The 17376-nt window shown below is 41.1% G+C and overlaps 1 protein-coding gene across 1 annotated transcript in view; it reads left to right on the top strand.

Moving 5' to 3' along the window:
- xpo1b (exportin 1 (CRM1 homolog, yeast) b) overlaps window positions 1–16796 on the top strand; it is a 35107-nt gene extending 18311 nt beyond the window's left edge. Inside the window, exons 7-25 of the mRNA XM_037782956.1 lie at window positions 1617–1798; window positions 2379–2427; window positions 2546–2665; window positions 3189–3317; window positions 3441–3599; window positions 3689–3886; window positions 5610–5748; window positions 6952–7133; window positions 7391–7547; window positions 7653–7816; window positions 7942–8076; window positions 8158–8341; window positions 10700–10806; window positions 11263–11457; window positions 11767–11935; window positions 12740–12874; window positions 13004–13160; window positions 13267–13363; window positions 15308–16796. Coding sequence (XP_037638884.1) covers window positions 1617–1798; window positions 2379–2427; window positions 2546–2665; window positions 3189–3317; window positions 3441–3599; window positions 3689–3886; window positions 5610–5748; window positions 6952–7133; window positions 7391–7547; window positions 7653–7816; window positions 7942–8076; window positions 8158–8341; window positions 10700–10806; window positions 11263–11457; window positions 11767–11935; window positions 12740–12874; window positions 13004–13160; window positions 13267–13363; window positions 15308–15454 — 2805 coding nt within the window. The 3' untranslated portion in view covers window positions 15455–16796. The remainder of the gene's footprint in view (window positions 1–1616; window positions 1799–2378; window positions 2428–2545; window positions 2666–3188; window positions 3318–3440; window positions 3600–3688; window positions 3887–5609; window positions 5749–6951; window positions 7134–7390; window positions 7548–7652; window positions 7817–7941; window positions 8077–8157; window positions 8342–10699; window positions 10807–11262; window positions 11458–11766; window positions 11936–12739; window positions 12875–13003; window positions 13161–13266; window positions 13364–15307) is intronic.
- The last annotated feature ends 580 nt before the right edge of the window (window positions 16797–17376 follow it).

The following is a 17376-nucleotide window of genomic DNA, read 5'->3' as shown; positions in this document are numbered from 1 at the left end:
ACAGAGCCATGAGGAGGTGCAGAAGTCTAGTTTTCTCTCAGAACACTTGAATTACAATATGCTGAAAGGTTATTATGGAATTTTTGCTCAATGATGCCAAAAATATACTGCCTAATGCCACTTTAAGTAACAATGTATGACATACATGACTTCTCCCCAAAAGTGAAGCCAAAACATCTCTATTGCCCCCTAGTGGCTGGCTGTTAGTTAAGGAAGCACTTGATTTGATATGCAGAGTTTTCTATGAGCGGATCATTTTAAATGTCATTATTATACGGCTTTGTTGAATACTCGACTCTCATTGGTCAATCACAGCGTTCTACGGTCTGTTATTTTTTTTTATAGCAGACTGTTGCTATGTATAACAGACCGTTGCTATGGGCGCAGTTCTGATGTCGGACTCTGGCGGACCATTTTTGTGTCGAATTATTGATTTCTTAAGTAAGTAGCTGTGTAATAAACGGGATAATGTACAGCGAGCCGATCATTGTTGTGAAAGAAACACACACAGGGTGATGCGGCACCCCAATCCGATCAGTCAACCCTGTTCATTTAATTGTGGGAAGCCAAAATCGTGATTAATATTCAATTAATTGTGCAGCCCTAATTAACAGGTAAAAATATATTATCATCACATACACCACCTCTAAATGTTAGAAAGTTTAGCACATCTGTATGTGAAACACAGCACAATAAAATTCACAAATAAAAAGAGGGATATGTCTGTTTTGAATAGGATAACTGTGTTTGGGCGTCTTACTGCTGCCTCAATGTTCCCCTCATCTTTTGCAGTGATACTTGTTAACCTGAAGATGTCACTCTTAATTAGACTATGTGACTCTAAAACTGTCCAGGTCAGCCAAGTTCCTGATTCCTTATTATTGAAATTGCATATAGATTCTCCTTTGAACTTCTCTGGCACGGCAGATGATCTTTTATAAACTGTCGCTCATGGTTGGGAAGAGGAGAAAGCTGCAGGAGAAGCATTTGTTTGTATGGAAACATTATGATGAAAGATCTCTAGTCATTATTGATTTAGTAGTAAAGACACACAATATAAATACAGAAAATATATTAGAAAGATATTGAGTCTTATTGGTGTCAACGCTCTGGGTTTCGCTCCTGAATGTATAACAATTTGACACCACCTCCTTGTGTGTGTGTGTGTGTGATGTATGCACGAGGGAAACAGCGATTGGCTCACTGGCTGCACGAGTGACTTTGCATTAATGCCAGTGAGAATGAGTCACCGCCTGCGTCAGCTGAGCTAACATTGTTTTGGCTTTCAGAGAGAGTAGTGCTCCAGATTACACTCTCGTCCTCAGGATGCTGTTTAAAATGTTTGTGTACATCTATGTTGTATTTGTAGTAGTGCGGGTTTTGCTTGTGTCATTAACACACTTTTTACATTCTGTTTTTACAACCGTACGATCATAGTGAAACAGAAATAGGGGCACACGCCTGACTTGAGATTGAAAGGAGGGTTATTTTTAGCATGAGTCACAGATTTGTCCCCTTAATTTTTCGTTTTCAGATCACACGTTTGCCTTAGTGGAAAATGTCAACCAATATATGTGTGTGTGTGTGTGTGTGTGTGTGTGCCCCTGTGTCTGCAGATCCTGAAACAGGAGTGGCCAAAGCACTGGCCCACCTTCATTAGTGACATTGTCGGGGCGAGTCGCACCAGCGAGAGCCTTTGTCAGAACAACATGATCATTCTCAAGCTGCTCAGCGAGGAGGTCTTTGATTTCTCCAGTGGCCAGATGACCCAGGTTAAGGCCAAGCACCTTAAAGACAGGTCAGCATGCATCCTCCTCACAAACATCTGGAAGCACAATCATATTAATTAAAGGAAAGTGTTGAGGAATTTGTTTGGATGGCATTGGTGGGGTAAATGTATCTGAGTGAACCACACAAAATATCATAATTAACCTACAAGCCTACAGAGTGAGTGTTTCAAAGTCAAAAGATTTTGTGTGGAAAATCATATTACAGACAAATCAACCAAATCTTGGTCGTCATTGATTCTACATCGGTTTTGCCTAATTTAAAGGGATAGTTCGGATGTTTTTGAAGTGGGGTTGTATGAGGTACTTATCCATAGTGGATGACGGTCGGCACGCCCCGAGCTTGGAGAAGCGGAAAGGAGTTTAGCAACAATTTATTGTGCCTTATTGTCTAATTCATATGTTCCCAGAGGGTCTTTTAACTGAGGGAAAAGTTCATATTTTGTATGTGCATTTTCTTCAACTTAAAATATCCTGTGTTTGACCTGAAGCATCAAAGTGAAGTTAATGTAAGAGAGAGATTGTATCCGTCTGTCTCAAATGTCACAATGTGTTACAGTATGTTTCATAATGTTTCTTCTTTTTTTTCAGCATGTGCAATGAATTCTCCCAGATATTCCAGCTTTGCCAGTTTGTTATGGTATGCAAATCCTCATTTATTACTTTTTTATCATTGGTGTACAATCATTTTTCACCGGTTACACACACACCAGTGTATGTCCTTCAGCTGTTTGTCGTCTCATCGGTTGCACTTTTAGGAAAATTCCCAGAACGCGCCCCTGGTCCACGCCACTCTGGAGACCCTCCTACGTTTTCTCAACTGGATTCCTCTGGGTTACATCTTTGAAACCAAACTGATCAGCACATTGGTGTATAAGGTATGCACACACAGATGCACAGTTGTAATATTTAGGCCTTTCAAGATAAAATGAGATCTTGAAATTAGCTGGGAAAACTCATTTTGAACTATATTTCACTAGTATTAGGAAGTGTTGTGTGTCATAATAAGCCTATAATGCTCAAAAGTAGTATTTTGTCACTTAAAAAGATCAAGATGCATTGTCTAAAAACAACTCACTGAAATGTTGCTTGTTCGGTGATTGTGTCTTATATTAAGGGTTGTGAGATATTTTAACTAGTAATTAGACGGGATATACTTGGTGAGATTTTGCATTCCAAAATGCATCCTGAGGCATGATGTCACATAACATGTTGACTTGAAATGTAGGACTCTTAACTGAGCCAGAATGAATAGTTTGCAAAACAAATCCATGGATTTGTTAGTAGTTGTGACGTAAGGCATATGCCAAGCAAGCTTAAAAATACTACAGGTAATTGCTACACATATACAGTTTTAACCAAATTAATCTTCAACTAAACATCTGTTTCAACTGTTTTCAGTTCTTGAACGTGCCCATGTTTCGCAACGTGACACTGAAGTGCCTCACAGAGATTGCAGGCGTGAGCGTCAGCCAGTATGAGGAGCAGTTTGTCACACTCTTCACCCTGACCATGTGTCAACTCAAACAGGTGCGTTATTCCTTATTCACACTCCACGACGTTAGGCCTGATTTTCCTTTAGGCTCAGATAAGACAATGCTCTGATTTCCATTTGTTCTTGTAAAGACACTAACGATCCATATCTGTGTGTAGATGCTGCCTCTGAACACCAACATCCGGCTGGCCTACGCCAACGGGAAAGATGACGAGCAGAACTTCATCCAGAACCTCAGTCTGTTCCTCTGTACTTTCCTTAAAGAGCACGGGCAGCTCATTGAGAAGCGGCTCAACCTCAGAGAAACGTTAATGGAGGTAAGAGAGAATACTGTCAGTCGTACTGGTATAACGACCGGTACAAATGGGAGAAAAATATTGAGAATTGTTTAATGGTCCTCTCCCAGGCCCTCCACTACATGCTGCTGGTGTCAGAGGTAGAAGAGACGGAGATCTTCAAGATTTGTCTGGAGTATTGGAACCACTTGGCTGCTGAGCTCTACAGAGAGAGTCCTTTCTCTACGTCCACGTCCCCGCTGCTCTCTGGCAACCAGCACTTTGACGTGCCGCCACGCAGACAGCTCTATCTGCCTGTACTCTCCAAGGTACCACACACAGCCAATCACACTCTATTTAACCGCTTTATTGCAGAATTAACACACCTATAGCCTTAATTGTAGAGCTGCAACAATTAGTCGATCGGTAGAGAGATTATCAGCAATTATATTGATAATCTATTAATCGTTGAAGTAATTTTGAATGCCAAAGAAATACTCTTTTCAGCCTCTCAAATATGGAGATTTCCTGCTTTTCTCTGTTTTATATCATATTAAACTGAATATTTTTGGGTTTTGGACGGACAAAACAAGACATTTGAAGACATCACCTTGGACTTTGAGAAACTGGGATGGACATTTTTCACTATTTTATAGACCAAACTATTAATCGATTAATCTAGAAAGAATCTGCAGATTAATCGATAATTAAAATAATCGTTGGTTGCCGCCCTACTTCATTAGCGTTGTCCCTTTTTTTCCACTTGATGACATTTACATACGCATTGATGCAATATGATGAATTAATGGGATGTCAACAACATGGCCGTTAGATGAATTTGCATTGTTGTAGTTGAATTTATCAATACAACTTTTTTAATAAACATTGGGTGTTTAGGGGTGGAGAAGGTTTTCAGTTTTCAGGATTTCTAATCTTTCCTATGGCGCACCGCTCAAAATTGCCACCAAGCGCTTCGCTCATAGACTGTATATAAGAAGTGGACGTAGTCACCGTGATGTCACCCATTGGTTTGTGGACTGCCGTTTTGAAGCCTCGAGTTCGACATTTTGGCCCGAGAGGGTGGAGCTAAGTACAACCGAACGCTGAATAAGACATTTTTAGGCGACCAAAATGTTAATATTAACTTTCATGAACTGAAAACAAACTGTGAAAGAGTTAAGGTTCTAAGACGAAATACGGACAACTCCCAGATCGGACAACGCCGTGGTAGCGACCTGTCAATCACAAGGTAGCCACGCCCTAAAACATCCCCTGCTTTATGGTCTATCTGACCCTAAACGGGACCATAATTTACTAAATGAACATCATGCTGTATTGAAGAAGACTTGAAACTAGCGTTTGAGACCATAAACTCATGTTTACAATGTTTACTGAGGTTATAAATCAAGTGAGATTTTCTCATTGACTTCTTTACAATCAGACTTCTTTTTGCAACCAGAGGAGTCGCCTCCTGCTGGCTGTTAGAAAGAATGCCCAGGTTGCCCACTTGCTGCTCTCAATGTTCAGGTTTTTTCAACTTTGACCTCGTTTGCTGCTGACGCTTTAAAGTGCAACCAATGAGAGAACAGCTGCAACTGTTGTTGTTGCCTAGAAACAGTAAATGGCATTCCTTGTGTAGTTCTTGATGACATAATATACCTGCACTATGCTTTGCCTCTGCAAGGCTCTGCCTCGCCGGTGAGCCAATTTCTGATCATGTGAAGGCAGCTTTAGCTTGCAGTCATACTAGAATCAGCTGGCACTGGTGGAGCAACAGGTGGCTGTTAAACTGCTGCCAAAAGATTTGCTACTTACCACGTTACTGAAAATCAGCAGCTAGTAAAGCAAAAATAACAACAGACTATTTCTCTTTGGTGCTAATAATATTTTACATAACATGGTGTGTGTATATAACCATGAGTCAAACATCTCATTGTATATTATCCTTTAACATTAATGCCCACTGATATATATACTGTATGTGTGTGTGAGGGCAGTGACACTGTTCTTGGATGTGTGTACTTGCTGACAGGTGTTTGTCTCTTGTGACAGGTGCGTCTGCTGATGGTAAGTCGGATGGCCAAGCCGGAGGAGGTACTGGTGGTGGAAAACGACCAGGGAGAGGTGGTCAGAGAGTTCATGAAGGACACCGATTCCATCAACCTCTACAAGAACATGAGGGAAACCCTTGGTATGACTTCATAATAAGAGCATCTAAGATAACATCCACTGCATTCTCCATCATTAGCCTACTCTTTCTTGGCCACAAAAATGCAGTGTTTAATTTATCACAACCACAAAGAGTGATATGATTTCTATATGGCTTCTAATTTACACCCACTTATCACAAACATCCTCACTAAAGATTTATTCATTTTACTCAGCGCGGCCATGATATTTAGATATTGTCGGACAATCGGGCGGCATGTGGCTCAATGGTTAGCATAGCTGGCTGGCTGGGGCCTCTCTGTGTGGACTTTACACGTTCTCCATGTGTTTACACTCTTAACGTAACATTAGCTAAAATAAAATAATGATGATGATTTTACTGACTCCAGGGTCATATAATAATAATAATAATACTGCTGGTAAAATTGGGTTTTGATAGATTTGTGGATCAGACGCAAAAGATTTATCTATCTCCGTTCAACATTTTCATATTCTAATTTTGTCCTTTTTTTTTTACAACTGCACAGAGATGCGCTTTTGGCTTTGAGGGCGCTTTCACAAGCCAACAATTAATCTATTTTAATCAACCAATGGTGCGGTTCATTTGGGCAGTTGTGAACACAGTAATCATACTCTGGTGTGGACCAAAACAACCGGACCGCTTGCAAGAGGTGGTCTCAGAGCATTCCCAAGCGAGCCAAAACGCAGGCTGCCTGTGCCGACATTTTTAGGGATGGACACAGGTTAACATGAGTGGGAGAGGACTGACCTGGACTTCTGCAGAAATCCGATGTTTGCTTGACATCTGGGCCGAAGAGGACATACAGAATACGCTGAATAAAGTCCGCAAAAATAGTGACATTCATAAAGTCATACGAGATAAACCGGAGGAGAAGGGATTCGTGCTCAGAGTAGATCAGTGACGAGTCAAAGTGAAAACACTTAAACAGCAATTATATCAAAGTCTGTGATTCCCTGCATAGAAGTGGCAGCTCTCAAGACGAAAAAGATAAATTTGCTCCTTTATACATGCCCCTCAACAAATTATTTTTTTTATTTGGTCCGCTTTAATTTGTGCATAAATAGAAAACTAACCAAAAGTAACAATTTCACTCTGATTCAGACTAACCAAATGGACTACGGCTTGTCAAGCTCCCGAAGTTTACTACACATTGTTCACGTACTGATACTACACATCTACTGTGTTCTCTCTGTCGTCCCTCAGTGTACCTGACTCACTTGGACTACGCAGACACAGAACGTATTATGACAGAAAAGCTTCACAACCAGGTGAACGGCACCGAATGGTCCTGGAAGAACCTCAACACGTTGTGCTGGGCCATCGGCTCCATCAGTGGGGCGATGCACGAGGAGGACGAGAAGAGGTTCCTGGTCACCGTCATCAAGGTATACATAAGCACTGAATGTGCTTGTTGTAGTACTTTAATTTGAAACAGTTTAAGATCTACCAACACTTTTACAGTGAAGTCTTTATATGTTATATGTACTGTACATCTGGAAAAATTACTGACTTAAAAATGCTCATATATTATGACTCAAATTACAAGTAAACATTTAAAGCTGCTAACTGCAGTTTATCATTCATATCATACAGCGCACTAAACATTGATCCGAGGTTATGTGTCTGATTGTGTTTGTCTCAGGATCTGCTGGGTCTCTGCGAGCAGAAGAGAGGAAAGGACAACAAGGCCATCATCGCCTCCAACATCATGTATATCGTTGGCCAGTATCCACGCTTTCTCAGAGCCCACTGGAAGTTCCTCAAAACTGTCGTCAACAAACTCTTTGAGTTCATGCATGGTGAGAGATGGCTTGATTTAAAAAAATGTTGGATCTATAAATATCATATTTTGAAATGATCTCAATTTTGATGCCGCTTAATATCACCCTCCTCCTCTTCATCAGAGACCCATGACGGCGTTCAGGACATGGCCTGTGACACATTCATCAAAATCGCCCAGAAGTGCCGGCGCCACTTTATCCAGGTGCAGGTGGGAGAGGTGATGCCCTTCATCGACGAGATCCTCAACAACATCAACACCATCATCTGTGACCTTCAACCTCAGCAGGTCAGCAAATACATGATAATAATAATAGACATTTTCATCATCTCTAGAGATTTATCACTCATGTGTAAAGTACAGAGGCAGATATTACCACTTTTGCCTAATCAAGCATTCCTGTTTGTGTCCAGGTGCACACGTTCTATGAGGCAGTAGGTTATATGATCGGGGCCCAGACAGATCAGGCTGTTCAAGAGCACCTGATAGAAAAATACATGCTGCTGCCCAATCAAGTGTGGGACAGCATCATCCAGCAGGCTACCAAGGTGAGAGACCAATATACCAGTCAATATGTCCATGAGAGACAAACAAGAGCAGTGTGTTGATCTGTTACTCCGCTCCCTCAGAACGTGGACATCTTGAAGGACCCGGAGACTGTGAAACAGCTGGGCAGCATCCTGAAGACCAACGTCAGAGCCTGTAAGGCCGTCGGTCACCCCTTCGTCATCCAGCTGGGACGGATTTACCTCGACATGCTCAACGTCTACAAGTGCCTCAGCGAGAACATCTCCGCTGCCATTCAGACAAATGGTAAGGGAGGTGTGTGTTTGTGACCATACAGCTGACAGATTCAGCTCGTCGTTGTTCACGGCTGGGGCTCGGAGGGTAGAGCAGGTCATATTGATCCCCGGCTCCTCCGGTCACATGTCTAATGTGTCCTTGAGCAAGACACTTAACCCCAAAATTGCTCCCGTCAAATCTGAGTTAACCAAAGTCACACAATAACACAAACAAACTAACCAAATCGAGGTAGCGGTAGACCAGCAGCTCTCGTGTTCTGTGAAGTAAAATTACTGTTTTGTTTTTTCAATGGAGTCTGGTTGCTTTGGCGAGAGCATAGATGAACGGCTTCAGTTCCCCGTCGGAAACATTGACTGTATAGCTGTCTCATGGCAAGGTAAAGCGGTGAAAATATTCTTAATTTAGCGTGCACTTAAACTGATAATGATTCTTTTAGGTGAGCCTTTCTCACCAGCAGTACATTGCTTTACTTCTGTGCGGTAACCCCTGTCTGTTTCTCCAAACTGGAGGCGTCCCGACCGTCATCTACTGTAGGTAATACACTGACTATGGATAAGTACCTCATACAACCCCTCTTCAAAACACCAAAACTATCCCAATTTTAAAGTGTGAATTGTAACCACCTGGGAAGAGATGTCAGGATGATAGTGTAGGTAGGTGATAAGTTAAGATTGATAGACGAAATTGCGCTGTGGGCAGCAGACAGGTGGAGACTCTTTCCCCCTTCCAGCTTTTCAGTGGTGTTTTCTTCAGTTTGACATATAGCCTCTTTAACGTCTCATACAAATCATCTATTTTGTGAACATAAATGTCCTGTAAACCTTTGTTGAACGCTGCTGAGGCCTAACCTAATGTGTTTGCTAATTGTGCGGTGCATTTGTGGAGGACTTGTTGTTTGGGTTGTTAAGCCTGTGTACAGATCTGTACACAGCATAGTGTCCCTTCATTGTTGTTTAGGCATGCAGTCCATTGTGTAAAATCCAGCGTGGTCTCAGTGTGTTGCAGCCAGAGGTTTGAAAAATACCCAAATTGCTTTTCAATACCATGTGTTAATACTTGAAAGATCAAGCTACTCTCACTAACACAAACTATCATTTTGTGCTTTTTTTGGTTGGTGCTACAGTTGCAATAGATTTGTTATATTCTAGCCTTTACTCATGTACATGTCACGCGGTAGCATTTTAGTATTTTGTCATTCAGTCCTGGCATTTTGTCTGTAGGCCAATAGGTACTGCGTCCTTTTTTTTTCTTCTTCTTCTTCTTGCATGCGCCTGTTTTGGTGACTCATCTCTGAGTCTTTCTGTGCTTAAACGGGAGGAGAGGTGCCGTCTGAGGTCTGTCAGTAATGATCAAGTATCAAGGATTTCTGCTCTTGCATTGACCGCTGACTCAGAGTAGGGCAGAAATGGCGATCCGTGCAAGAGGAATAAATAAATCCTGTTCAAACGCTTAACCGAACCTTTTTAAGGATAATGTGTCTATGATCTATGATATCTCTGATTTATCTAGAATAAGACACAAAGCATCAAACTGACAGTGATACAGAGCAGATTATTTTGCAAAAGAAAGGAAACAATAATTTGTGATTGAAGCCAGGCTCCCCACATCCTGATAGTACATCCTGTAGGGAGGCACTATAAGGATAACATCTTCTATTACGTTATATTCAATGTCAGTTGTGATGGTGTTTTCTGTTGTGGAAATTCAAGTGAGAAAAAATAAAGTAACAAGATGGGAATGTCTGCCTACAATGGCCTAAATGTCGTTATGGCTTTAGTACAACCAGAGTTACGGTATCAAAGGGAGAGCTACAGTACCTCTCTATCTATCATCTCACTGCTTCTTCATAATCTTAAAGTGTTCTTGGGAGCAATTTAGCATTTATCAAACTATAATGCACAGCAAACGAGAGGAAACCCTGACACATAAAGTGTCGTTTATGCTCGCCGTAGTGTTTTTTAGGTGTTTAATAAAACTCGTTGATTTCTTGCTTCTTCACAGAATATTTTGTTTGTACAGTACGCCTTCATGCATTTTGGAGAATACTGCAAAGAACAATGCATTGAGCACCTTTGTGCGTGCTCGTAGCTTGCGCGCCATCGGGGAGGCCCGGCCAAGGTGCCTCGCTCGCATATAAACAAAACTTAAACATGCTCCTACAGATCCTTCACTGCTCAACCAGTCAGCATGTATCTGATGCACAGCTCTGCAAACACTTTGTAGTACTCAAAGACCTCTACTCTGTGCCCTGTGCAGAACTTTTTTGACTCACATCCTCTCAAGAAAACAATGTATTATTAGACAAAGTGTGAGGAAATCATCTTCATGTAACACCTTCAATATGTGTGTCTCCTCTTTGTGTTGCAGGTGAGATGGTGACGAAACAGCCGTTGATCCGGAGTATGAGAACAGTGAAACGAGAGACACTGAAACTGATCTCAGGCTGGGTCAGCCGATCAAACGACCCTCAGATGGTGAGAAATCCTCAGATATGTAGCGGCACATCACTGCTGGGGGAATAAAACCTAATATTTCTGAAATGTCTTGAGGAACAATAGCCCTATTTTGGTGGTGATTAACATTTCACTCTGAATTTACAAAAAAAAGAAAAGCAATGGTGCTAAACAGGACTGTATTTTTACTCTGGTGTCCTCAGGAGATACTACGCTGTGGCAATCAATGAAGCGGTTGACAGTAGAAAAGAAGTAGAACTAATCCAGCTAGTATTTTTAGATCAAGCACAAATATCTCATTGTGGCAGAGTTGTGCCCTCAGCTGTGTTCTTATCTGCATCACAATTAATATTCATCGGGAGAGTTCATGGACGTGCAAAAATTAAAGCTGCACCTTTTTGTAATGTACCTGTCAAAAGTGATTCTTTAAGAAGTCTTAGACGTCTTTAAAGGTGGATGCCTCCTGTTGTTTTCCAGGTTGGCGAGAACTTTGTTCCACCGCTGCTGGACGCCGTCCTCATCGACTATCAACGCAACGTCCCCGCCGCCCGTGAGCCCGAGGTCCTCAGCACCATGGCGACCATCGTCAACAAGCTGGGAGGACACATCACCAGCGAGATACCCCAGATCTTTGACGCCGTCTTCGAGTGCACCTTAAACATGATCAACAAGGTGAGGCATAATGATCAACTGGACACATCTTGTAATCTAGTTTGATATAAATTATGATCTGTGGGTATTTAAAAGTGTTTCTAAACATGTAATACAGACAGTGATCTTTGTATTTTTGTTTCTGATAATCTGCTTGAGTAGAAATCTAAACAAGTCCAGTGCAGTAGACGACTAACCTAACCTTAGCCATCATGAAAACAAACATTTGAATTAACAGCACTTAGATAAGCTAATCTATATCATGTGGACTTCACAGGAGGCACAAGGTTTTCTAACAACTTGTTTTTGTGTTGTGTGTTTTTCTGCCAGAACTTTGAGGAGTTTCCAGAGCACAGGACTCACTTCTTCTACTTACTCCAAGCAGTTAACTCTCACTGCTTCCCTGCATTCCTCGCCATCCCCCCTGCCCAGTTCAAACTGGTGCTGGACTCTATCATCTGGGCCTTCAAACACACCATGAGGAATGTGGCTGATACTGGTAAGGCTGCGGACACACACACACACACACACACACATTTTACTACATTTATTAATGTTCATATTTAGCAGTAATGTCTATAGCAGGGGTCAGCAACCTGCGGCTCCGGAGTCACATGCGGCTCTTAAGCTCCTCTCCAGTGGCTTGCTGTGGATTTTTAAAAATGGAAATGAATAACTGTTCTTTGTTTACATTTTCATTTTTATTTATCATTGTTGTACGACGGTATGACGGAGTATTAGGGCCACATTGAGTAAAAATAAATAAATCTGAGATTTGGAGAAAAAAGTCATAATATTATAAAGTAGTAATTTTACGTGTTATTTTTTCTTTTTTTCTGGTAAAGTTATGACTTTATTCTCGTAATGTTATGACTTTTTTTTGTAATATTATGACTTTTTTTCACCATTGTGGCCCTAATACTCTGTAGTACATTTGCACTTTGGCCTTCACTGCATTAGACTTACAGTTTGTACTCTAAAAATGGCTCTTTTGATAGTAAAGGTTGCTGACCCCTGGCCTAGAGCTACTAAATGATGTTAAACCATCTGGGTGTTGTGTTTTATGGTGTGATGAGGAGGGAGTGTGTCAGAGGTGAGGTTAATCTTCAAACAACAAAAACAGTTTTGTTTAAAAGGCAGAAATCTGACACAGCAGGTGCACTGTGTGTTACCTCAGCGATGTTCAGAAGCACTCGCTGATATTTACTTCCTGCAGTAATGTACAGGTATAATGTTCCTTTTCTGAGGAAGTTTGAACTGAACAATGTGTAGAAAGCTGACGTTTGTGTTTCTGCTCGTCCAGGTCTGCAGATCCTGTACACGCTGCTGCAGAATGTGGCCCAGGAGGAAGCCGCCGCTCAGAGTTTCTACCAGACGTATTTCTGTGATATCCTACAACACATCTTCTCTGTGGTCACCGACACATCACATACTGCTGGTGAGTTTACACACACACACACACATGCGCTGTGGGGGACACTTGAATGCTCAGATGTGAACATCTTTTATAGATGAATAAGTTTCTTCAGTAAAAGGGTGTGTGTGTGTTGGTGTGTGTGTCCTGCAGGCCTGACGATGCACGCGTCCATCCTGGCCTACATGTTCAACCTGGTGGAGGAGGGGAAGATCACTACAGTGCTGAACCCTGCCAGCCCCAACAACCAGAGCTTCATCCAGGAATACGTGGCCAACCTGCTCAAGACCGCCTTCCCTCACCTACAAGAGTGAGTATATCAACGCACATGAACTCACACACACAATCTCTGATGTGGTAAAATACACATTTTGTTAACACCCCTGTGGCTGTGTGTGTGTCTTTGTTTGTATTAGTGCTCAGGTGAAGGTGTTTGTGACCGGACTCTTCAGCTTAAACCAGGATATTCCTGCCTTCAAGGAGCACCTTAGGGACTTCCTGGTCCAGATAAAGGTGAGGTTGCTTTGTGTGTCTTTGTAGTGATTTTGAGTCTCTTTGTAGTCCTTTTGAGTCTCTTTGTGGTCTTTTTGAGTCTCTTTGCGGTCATTTTGTGTCTCTTTGTGGTCATTTTGAGTCTCTTTATGGTCTTTTTGAGTCTCTTTGCGGTCATTTTGTGTCTCTTTGTAGTAATTTTGAGTCTCTTTGTAGTTGCTTTGTGTCTTTTTGTGGTCATTTGGTGTCTCTTTGTCGTCATCTTGTGTCTCTTTGTGGTCATTTTGTGTCTCTTTGTGGTCATTTTGTGTCTCTTTGTGATTGCTTTGGGTCTCTTTGTTGTCAATTTGAGTCTCTTTGAGTGACATTTCGCAGATGAAATCCAGGGGGGCTCCTGACACTTTGGCCCCCTGGGCCTATGCCCGGTAGGCCCGTTCAATAATCTGTCCATCCCTGGCCCACCTAAATGGAACAGGGCCATAATTAATGTTATTAATTACACCTGTGTTTACCCTGCAATGACATGTCAAAATGGCTGCTGTGAAAAGGGCATATTGGAATAGAGCAGCCAGATCTTGTTGTTGTTTTTTCCCCAGCCATTGTGCAGCATAAACACAGCCTAGCAGCTCCTCTCTGGAGCAAAGCAAGACATGCACAAAAGCGAATGGTTATACTAAGTGTTAATTTAATGTAATACGTATATATGAATTGTCTATCCGTGTGTATTTGTTTGCTGATAAGCTGAACTAAAGTGAACAAGGCCCTGCATAGCTCCGGCTTTGCTGTTTGTTGTCTGTGCCGTGCTGGCTTTGTCTCTTCTCACAGAGGTTATCAGGGAACACATAGTTAGCTGCTTAGCTGTTGTTTCCAGAAATAACATTTTCATGCGTGGTCAGATTGTTCTGCTAAGTATATGGAAGGTTTGTGGCTGCTGTGCCAGCTTATTGTTGGAATAAAACCGTGCACAGATATGATAGTGACCGTGATGTGTTCAGTGTTTTCAGCTGTCAGACTCAATGTATCTTTAGATGGTTATCTTTAATTTCAAGATAAAACTGAGCTTTTGAGATGTAGTCAGGATCAGGGCTAAAATAATTAGTTAATTGATCATGGGATCAACAAATCAAATTATTGTCAACAATTTTGATAATCAGTTAATTCTCATTCGTCATTTATTGATCGAAAAATGCAAAACATTTATCTCTTTGCTGTTTTTTCTCTGTGGCCAGCTGCATAAAAACAGACCCAGTCTTTGTCTAAGTCAGACTTGCTATAGACATTTAAATGTACCTGTTGCATAAAGCTTCTCTATGAGTGACTAATGTATTACTGACCTAGATAGCCTGTCACGCAATGCATTATGGGTCAAATAAGACACTTTACAGAAGAGAAAAAAATGGCAGAAGCTACAGCGATACCACACCAAGTGATGGAGAAAATAATAGAAAAGATAAACAACATAAATCCAACAGCTGTTAGAACAGTTAAAGATGCTAAGAAATAATTCAATAATATGAAACAATAATCCAAATAAATAATGGATAAACCGTTGATATAATTAGCTAATAGTTATGGATAAACAGTTGAAATAGTTAGCTAACAGACCCGCTAACAGATTGTTGCCATAGCAACAAAGCTTCAGGTGGCTAACTTTTTTACCTCAAATTAAGTCAGTCTTAATATTTATGAGAGGCTCAATCAGACTCGTCTAACCTGACAATCTAAGGTCAAGACTAGTCTTAAACTAAGTTTATGCAACTTCAAATCATTGTGAATTACATAGATTTGTGTTTTGGACAGTTTGATGTCACCTTAGGCTCTGGGATGTTTACAGTTATGACACTGTTTAGACAAATCAGTTAATTGTAAAATGAATTGATAATTATTAGTTACAGTCCCAGTTGTTTAATCTGTCTGTTTTAAGAGCTAACCGCAGTGTTTCCTTGTTTTCTGCTGCTGTTCCAGGAGTTTGCTGGCGAGGACACCTCAGACCTATTCCTGGAGGAGAGGGAGGCGTCACTTCGTCAGGCCCAGGAAGAGAAACACAAGATCCAGATGTCGGTCCCGGGCATCCTCAACCCTCACGAGATCCCTGAGGAGATGTGTGACTGAGCGCCAGACTCCACCAAACTGTACAGTACTCCAAACAACAACAACAACAAACAAACAAACAAATAAACCCTAACCGCAGCAAACACAACAAAACCCAAGAGAGGCACTTGATAGTGGTGGGAGAGGCCGCTCACCCTCTGCAGAGCGGGCCGTCCCATTGGATGTTTGTTGACCAAAACAATGCCAACAATATGTAAATGATTACCGCGTCACCCTGTGGCCCTTTTTACATAATCTGCGTTTTCTATGGAGACTTTTTTGTGTAATATCTTTCCAGAACTGTTAATCTAAACTCATGTTTTGTTGGTCTCTGGCCCATCCTAAGACCTGCATGATGAGGTTGTAACGATTAGACGACTTAACCATCTTGTTTTTTTGTTCTGTTCCCTCCACCTCCCATGTTCTCTTTTTCCTCCATATATTTGTTTATATATAAATATATTATATATACAAGTCTGAGCAGGGTTTTTGTGAAAAACGGCATATGTGTCAAGTCGGCATAGAGGCTTCTAGACCTGTGGCGTGACAGGACAGGACAGGAAGTGGTCTTTTTTTAGTGGCGCATGCACCGCTTGTTTGGTGCCCCACGGCGTTGTGGGAGAATGTGAATCTAACGGATAATGAATGAAGACGGAGAAGATGCTGCTTCATGTATCAGCATCTGTTGCTCATGAGTTGTGCTTCATCCTAAAAACGTGTATGGCTGCAGCCGCCAGGAGGTTTTTTTAGGGAAAGCAAAACCGAAATATGTGCATATCATCCCAATTGTATAGCATCTTTAATACCATGGGAACATTTTTTTTCCTTTTTATTCTATTGTTTCTTTTTGTTGTGGGTGTGTGCGCGTGTGTGCTGTCGCCTAGTCGACATCAGCGTTTTGTTTTCCTCTAAGAGGATTGTTGCTCATTTGTGAGCCTTCATTAATGGGATGTTTTAAGGAAGTGGCGGAGGTATTTATGGGTTCTTAGTTGGTTGCATCTTTATAACAACTCCTGTTTAACTCAGATGGCTTTTGAGATTTTGAATTGTACTAATTTAGATTGTTTACCATGCAGTAGTGCAAGTCAAGTCACTACCTTTAGAGCAAAAATGAAAAAATAAAACTGGGTTTACATTTAATTTTGTATTTTTGCATTTTTCAGTTGTACCTGTTTGAGTTCTGTCCAGATAAACAAAAGGCTTTTTGTCCAGAGAGCAAATTAATTGCCAACGAGTTTAATTAGGAAAAGAATGTATAAATCCAAATAAGCACCCAATCTCTAATGGCAAATTTCCCTTCTCAAGGTGTTACATTTGTTGTGAACTTTTTGAACTGATTAAAGTTGAGAATTTTATAACCCTGCCTTTGCTCAGATTTCTTCATTCCAAAACAGACCCATTTTACAGGATGTTATTCTTTATACTAACTAAAATATGAAAATATGTCATGCTTATTGCTACTTCACTTGGATGTTTGAGCTTCACTGTGAAGGAGGAGAGGGAAATTTAACATTTTTTTAACCAGATAACTGAATTTAAAGGGATAGTTGAAGTGTTTTGAAGTGGTGTTGTATGAGGTATTTATCCATAGTCAGCGTATTACCTACAGTAGATGACGGTCGGCATGCCCCAAGTTTGGAGAATCAGACAGGAGTTACCGCATGAAAACAAAGTAATGTACTACTGTGGATGGAGCCTGCATCAAAACATATTTAAGCCACCTAAAAGAGAGAATTGTACTCTATACAGAGCTACAGTGGCCTATATACAGTGGATGAGGAGTACATAGGCGGCATTTGGACACCAGATATCTGTGGAAAATCGGTGCATATTTAAAGACACTTTTTTGAATTTTTTCAAAATTTTTGCTTCTAAGTCATTAAACACATCTTGTCAATACTTAACATGGCTTTTTCGGATTAGTTTGTTTTATTGTGTGACTT

This window comes from Sebastes umbrosus, chromosome 10 (assembly GCF_015220745.1).
Source record: "Sebastes umbrosus isolate fSebUmb1 chromosome 10, fSebUmb1.pri, whole genome shotgun sequence".
NCBI classification, from domain to species: domain Eukaryota; kingdom Metazoa; phylum Chordata; class Actinopteri; order Perciformes; family Sebastidae; genus Sebastes; species Sebastes umbrosus.
Note: the sequence above shows the minus strand (reverse complement) of the source record. Positions and strands in the feature narration are given on the sequence as shown.